General features: G+C 32.5%; 1 protein-coding gene across 1 annotated transcript; it reads right to left on the minus strand.

Moving 5' to 3' along the window:
• Window positions 1-460: 460 nt before the first annotated feature.
• LOC111983053 (uncharacterized RNA-binding protein C1827.05c) lies at window positions 461-5,587 on the minus strand (the record flags this gene model as incomplete). The annotated part of the gene is made up of 8 exons (XM_065759852.1): window positions 461-702; window positions 844-895; window positions 1,029-1,139; window positions 1,276-1,345; window positions 2,342-2,439; window positions 2,543-2,590; window positions 5,310-5,365; window positions 5,458-5,587. Coding segments are annotated over 7 exons (555 nt in total), but the record flags the coding sequence as incomplete, so codon positions are not given.
• Between the last annotated feature and the right edge of the window lie 835 nt (window positions 5,588-6,422).

A 6,422-nucleotide genomic window follows, 5' to 3' on the forward strand; every position in this document is an offset into this window, starting at 1 on the left:
TGAAAATACTTAAAATATGTTTTCAATTTCCATAACTCATCACTCAAAAATCAGAGAATTGAGTGATAGAAACAAAATCTAAAAACAAAAACCAAATAGACTTCTCAACTGTGAGTCCCACCATTTTTGAGTTTTGAGTAATGAAAACAGAGTTATAAGTTATGAAAACAATAAATCCAAACAGCTCTTAAGGTTCCCTTAAAAAGTTGGGATGTTTCGTTTTGTTGTTCTATTCAACAGATTATCTACTAGCTTTGGTAAAAAGGCAAGCAAGGAAGTTCCTCTTCAGTCTGTTACCTCCAAGACAGTTCTATAAGGTTCAAACAAGAGGGTACTTTCTAGGTAATCTTTATGACCTCAACAATAGACCAATTTGTTGGAGTAATGCAATGCTAAAGGTTTTGTTTTGAAGCCTTAAAAACACCTTAAGAATGGAAGAGATGTAGCAGTAAGCCTCCTGTAAATCAACAGACCGGAAAATTCCCTGTTCTTTCTTTCAGCAGTAACATATCCTACACTCAAGTCTCCTTTTAAGTAATATATTTAGCCAACAGCCAAAAGAGCATTACATGAACAAATGTCAAAAACATAAACTTCCTAAGATTTATCGAGGAGCCGAAGGCTTAGGAACTCCATGTGCTTGTGCCTCTTCAATAAGAGAGAAACTCCACTTCCGCATGTCTTCTCCGAGTCAAAATCAACCTAGCATAAGAGAGGAGAAGAAAACTCAGCCATCTCATATTATATTACTCATCATAACAATATTGATAATTTAATCATGTGTAGTTTTTATAAATAAAAACATATAGAAACTACACATGATATTATAATAAGGTAACATACCTATTCATCATCAAACTTTTATCTTCTTTGCAGCAGGCTGGTCGCCACCCACCTGCAAAAATAAAACCAACCACCAATCAGCACTGGATAATACCTAATTATTGCATTCTATTTATTTGTATTTGCAAAGTGAAAATACTGGTGCAACAGGAAATGATAAACATAAACAAGGTGTAGCTTCTTACAAATTCTGGGCATTCATAATCAATGCCAGCTGCCGCTATTTTCTTTTTCCGTTTAAGATCTCGCATCCTAATCTTTTCCAAAAACTTCTTGTGCTCTTTCAAACTCTTTTCCTGAATAATCATCATGGAATAGTAAAAAATTTAATAGCCTTTTTTCTTTTTTTTTTCTTTTTTTTTTTTTTAAAAAAATTCTTTATTAAAAGAAATAGTTTCCAGAGGTTCTCTCTTTCATATACACATTGGATACCTTGTCCTGCCGATCACGTTCAAGTTGAACCCAGTTGACTGGCTTGTATCGGTAATTAAAACCTCTCCATCTAAAAAATATATATATTTATAAAAAAGAAAGAGAAAATAATATGATCAAAGATATATTGATCAAAAGGCAATTGTGTTTACTAGCACAGGACGAAATGTAATTTCCATTATTATCAACATGAACATATTTGTATCAAGGTAAGCAAATCTGACCCTTCTTATGTTCAGATTTTATTAAACATACAAAACCATAATACCTTAATACTAATGACACCAAATACAATCCTTTTTTTTCCTGATAGGTGCTTCACAACAAATATAACAGTTTTTTTTTTTTTTTTCCTTTTGTTCAGGTTTTATAATATATAAAAAACTACAAATTTGACCCAAGGGTACTTGTATTAAAACTTTAATAATAGATTAAGAATCAACCTCATTTCATTTAATGTTTTTATTGGATTTATACGTGTACTCCAATTGGCTTGGGGGATGTGAACATAAAAGAAGGCATAACTTCAACCTCCACTTTCCTATATTGTTACATGGGTATCTAGCAAAGGAAACATGTATATAAACAAGCATATATACAGAGAACCATATTCTGAGACCACAAAAATTCTTTTCCCAAAATAGATCAGCTTTGAAGAATAGAGTTATTAGGGCAAGTAAGGAACAGCACTTCTGCAAAGGGTACAAACATCTTAGTAGAAGTAGTAAAATTTCCTTCAACTTTCCTAGCATAAATAAGAAGAAAGTTGAGGACGTTTCTTATCCCTTCTTTTACTTCACTTATATTTTCCCCTTCTTTCCACTTTCAAGTAAATTGATTACATTCAGACACCTTGACTGATGTGGGTAGCTTTCCTTATCAAGGCTTAATTTTCTTTCTATAAATTTGAAGAGAAAGATGCAAAACAACTTAACCAAAGAAACACAATAAAGCAATGTTGTATAGTACTACTTTAAACAAGATCATTTGATGTTACCCTCACTCCATATTTAGGTGGATATAGAAAAGATAATAGCACTGTAGTATATACTAATTAACTGCTTACAATTTTGGGTGAACATGCTCTGTAGGAATAAGATGGACTTGCAACAGGTGCTCAAACAACAGTTGATTATGCATACAATCAGCTACAATTTTTGCTACCTGCACAAGAAAAGGTAATCTTAAGACCAACAAGTTAAAAAGAACTTTTGTTGTGCAATAATAATGATAGTGATGGTGGTGGTTAAAAGGTAATGATTATAACCTCAGGAGACTCAAATTCGATGAAGCCAAAATGTTTTGATTTTCCTGTCTATGAAACATAAAATCACGGGGAAAAAAAATAAACAATTAATATCAACTAAGCGTAAAATAAAATCAGCAACTAAATTAAAAAAATTAATTCTGCATAAAACATATGAAATACCATTATTTTAGTCTGCAAATGTTCAATGTGCCTATGTTCAAGGCATTGCATTCAAACTGTATTTGCATTCAAGGAAAAATAAAGGACATTTCAAATGGTATCTTAGCTTAAACGACAAGGCTCTTGTGGTAACTTGTCCCACAGGAGAACTGTAGTGATCCACCAAATTACGATCATGAAGCCATTCTTATTTGGACAAAGTTTAGCTACAAAATTGGTTGTAGCCTTAGACTACAACCTTACTCAATAAAATAAATATTACTAAATATTTTGAAAATCTAACCGTTGAATTGTATGTTCTTTATACTCTTAATACACATGTCAAATTTAGTGTCAATCGGATATCATTCACTATACCATCTATAAGCTTATATTTTATGTATAATTTTAAACAACAAAAACTTGCAATTTAAACAATTTATTAATGACATAGCCATTGATCTTTAGTTTTCTAGAAATTTTGCAAGCATGGAGGATATAAGAAGAAGATGTAATCCAAAGGTAAATTTGTCAAAATTTACCTCCAATAAAAAGATATTGAGTAAGGTTGGCTATGACCAATTTTGTAGCTAAACTTTGTCCTCCTTATTATTACAAAAAGATCTTAGTTATTTGGTCCAAATACTGAAATACCAGGGAAGGTTCACCTGTGCTATCATTGTGTCTAAGAAGCAGAAAAAACAAGCAGACCTCACTAGACAATCAAGAGCCAGTTGATTGATAGCTATTTAGTTATACCAACTGAATTATTTCTAGGAACAGCTTATCAGAGCTGTAACATATGGAAATGCTGAAATTGACAATTCTACATTTTTAAGATCTAAGTTGACCAAGCATGTTGTGGGCTTAGATGGCTACCTTTAAGAGATGGTACTGTATAAAGAAGAAATTAACTATTTGATACAAACAAGACGAAGAAAAACTATAGCCACATTCACAATCAGAATTAAAATCTATCCAATAAAGCTAGGACAGTTCAAAACACATCGTATATCCTAGCCAAGTTGCTTAACAACTGTATTATGATCTAGGTCAGATTGAAAGCAAGAGCTAGGAAGCTAAGGCCTTGGAAAGGGAAATGGATACTTCCATAGTTGAACCATAGAAGAAGCAATGCCTACTCCACGACCACATTAATCAGAATAAATACAAATCATTTTTGGCATTCAAGATCTTACAATCTCAAATTTGAAGAGAAAGCAATTATTTAAATTCTATATCTTCAGTTCAAAGGTATGAAATGAATGCAGCATATTCATAGGAATGGGTTTCCATCATTTGTCAACAAATGTATTTTTGAATTGCACATAGTTCAGTAGCTACAGATGAATGAAGCTTAACAATTAGCAGGGCGAAACTAACATTCAGTTTATTCTTGAATAAGCGCAACACATCCAACTCCAAGGCAATGAGCTTTAAAAGTGAGAAAGTATGATCATCTCAACAAGGACTTGCAATGTTGAAAGTCTGAAAATTTACAGCTTTTTAATCATTTTTACGTGATTAACTACTTCCTATACAGCACTCAATTATGTAGAAGCAGATTGAACCTTTCTAAATTGTTGATCCTAGATGGTCTTATTTTTCAAAAACCAGGGAGCTAGCATTGAGAGTGGTCGAGAATTTATGTTTCTCTTCCTTGAGTGCTGTTAATATTTTGATGAATTATGGGTTCGTGGATCAGCTTATGCAACATATTTCAGAGGAATGGGCATCCATCATTTGTAATCTGATGTATTTTTGTATTGCACATGGTTCAGTGGCAACAGATGAATGGAGCTTAATAATTATCAGGTTGAACCTAACATTCAGTTTCTTCTTATATACATCCAACACATCCAAATACAAGACAATGGGCTTCAGAAAAAGTGAAAGAAAGTATGAAAGAGTTTCAATGTTCTGTGAAAATTTGCAGCTTGTTAATCACTAATACTTGATTAAATACCGACCATACAAGACTCGCTTATGTAGATGAACATGTAAAATTCATAAATTATTGATCCTAGATGGTCACGGTCCTATTCTTTGAAAACATTTGGGAGTGATTGGGAATTTATGGTTCTCCTCGAGTGCTGTAAATATTTTGATGAATTATGGGCTTGTGGATCAGCTTCTTTACATTATTCGCAATGGATAAGTTCCAGTTCAAGAATTGGCGTGGTAAGGTGGTGTTTAGGCTGTGTAGGACATCAGAGAAGGCCACAAAAAAAAGGGCGATGCCAGGTTCATGCCTGAGCTTGTTAAATTTCCGAAGTCATTTACGTTCGGGAAACAGAAGCTGAGGCAATCTTTATCTATAGCTTGGTATTGGTCCCTAAAAATCAAATGAGGTTTCATAGATAATGAAACACAAGAATTGATATGTGACACCATGAAGTCATGAACCAAACCTTTTTTTCATAAAATAAAAAACACCCTAAAATACAGAGATGTTAAAAATACTCATTCATATGTTCGTTACCCAAAAAATAAAAGCCATCTATACACACTCATAATATGTATAACACAGTTACGACACAGATACAACACCCCAAATGAAGTGTCCGCGCTTCCTAGTTTATAATTGCAAAGGAACCATTATATAAATAAAGTTTAGGAGTCTAACCTTTTTATTCCTTGCAATTCTGAGTCTCTTGATTTTACCAAATTGAGAAAAGAAACCTGAAATAACAACAGCAAAATGGACAACCCCATTAAAAAAGATTAAACAATTTATAAATGGGTTACCTTAGATTTTCAAAATCTAGACAGACCTTCCATTTCCTTCTCATAAAATCCATGGGGTATTCTACCAAGGTACAAAACTGTAGCTTTATCCTCAACTGGCTCAATTGGTTTTTGCTCTGGAATTTTGCGCCCAGGTCCGCCTTCTAGTGGCTGTGTTTATTTTATTTTTTTTAATTGAAATTTTAATATCAATAAAAACAATAACCACAATGATAAGAAAAAAAAATTAAAGTAAAAAAAAAATTTTTTGTTGCGCTTTGTATGGTCTCTCTGTCTCTCTATTCGAATGAATGAAAGAGTTGTTTTTAGGGTTTATGTTTATCAATTGGGGTTTTCTTTTTCTTTCTTTTTTTGGTGTGGAAATTGGGCTTGGGCTGAGTGTATGTATAGCTTTAGGAGTGGTCTTGAAGGATTAATAAGAAGAAAAGGCCCAAATTATAGGACCCATTATCGGATCCAGTTGATTGGTTTAAATTGCAAACCAACACCTGGCCCAATTTTTTATGACTTAAAAAAAGTGCCAATTTGGCTAAAAGACTTTAGCTTTTTGTATTATTACTTTTTTAATTTAATAAAAGATTAAAACTAGTTCCTTTAAAAAAAAAAAAACTGCTAACTTTTAGTTTTTTATCACACGCATTTAACATAAATGCTTTAAAAAAAAAATTATATATTAAACGGTAAGCAAATAAGCTACCGAAAACTATAAGATACGGTGAACACTAGTCGTGTTTCTTAATACTCACCATCAATCTACTAACATTATTTGCTCTCTCTCTCTCTCTCTCTCTCTCTCTCTCTCTCTCTCTCTCTCTCTCTCTCTCTCTCTCTCTCTCTCTCTCTCTCCGTTAAGATAATTAATTAGGTAAGCTTGGGTGGAAACTAATTAGTAGTAAAATATAATGATGACATAGATAAAATAGTTTTTTGAATATTAAATTGCTTAGAAATTTGTGGTGTAAACACTGCAATTTACAAGTATTACATATGT

Source organism: Quercus suber, unplaced genomic scaffold, assembly GCF_002906115.3.
Source record: "Quercus suber isolate HL8 unplaced genomic scaffold, Cork oak 2.0 scaffold_344, whole genome shotgun sequence".
Classification (NCBI taxonomy): domain Eukaryota; kingdom Viridiplantae; phylum Streptophyta; class Magnoliopsida; order Fagales; family Fagaceae; genus Quercus; species Quercus suber.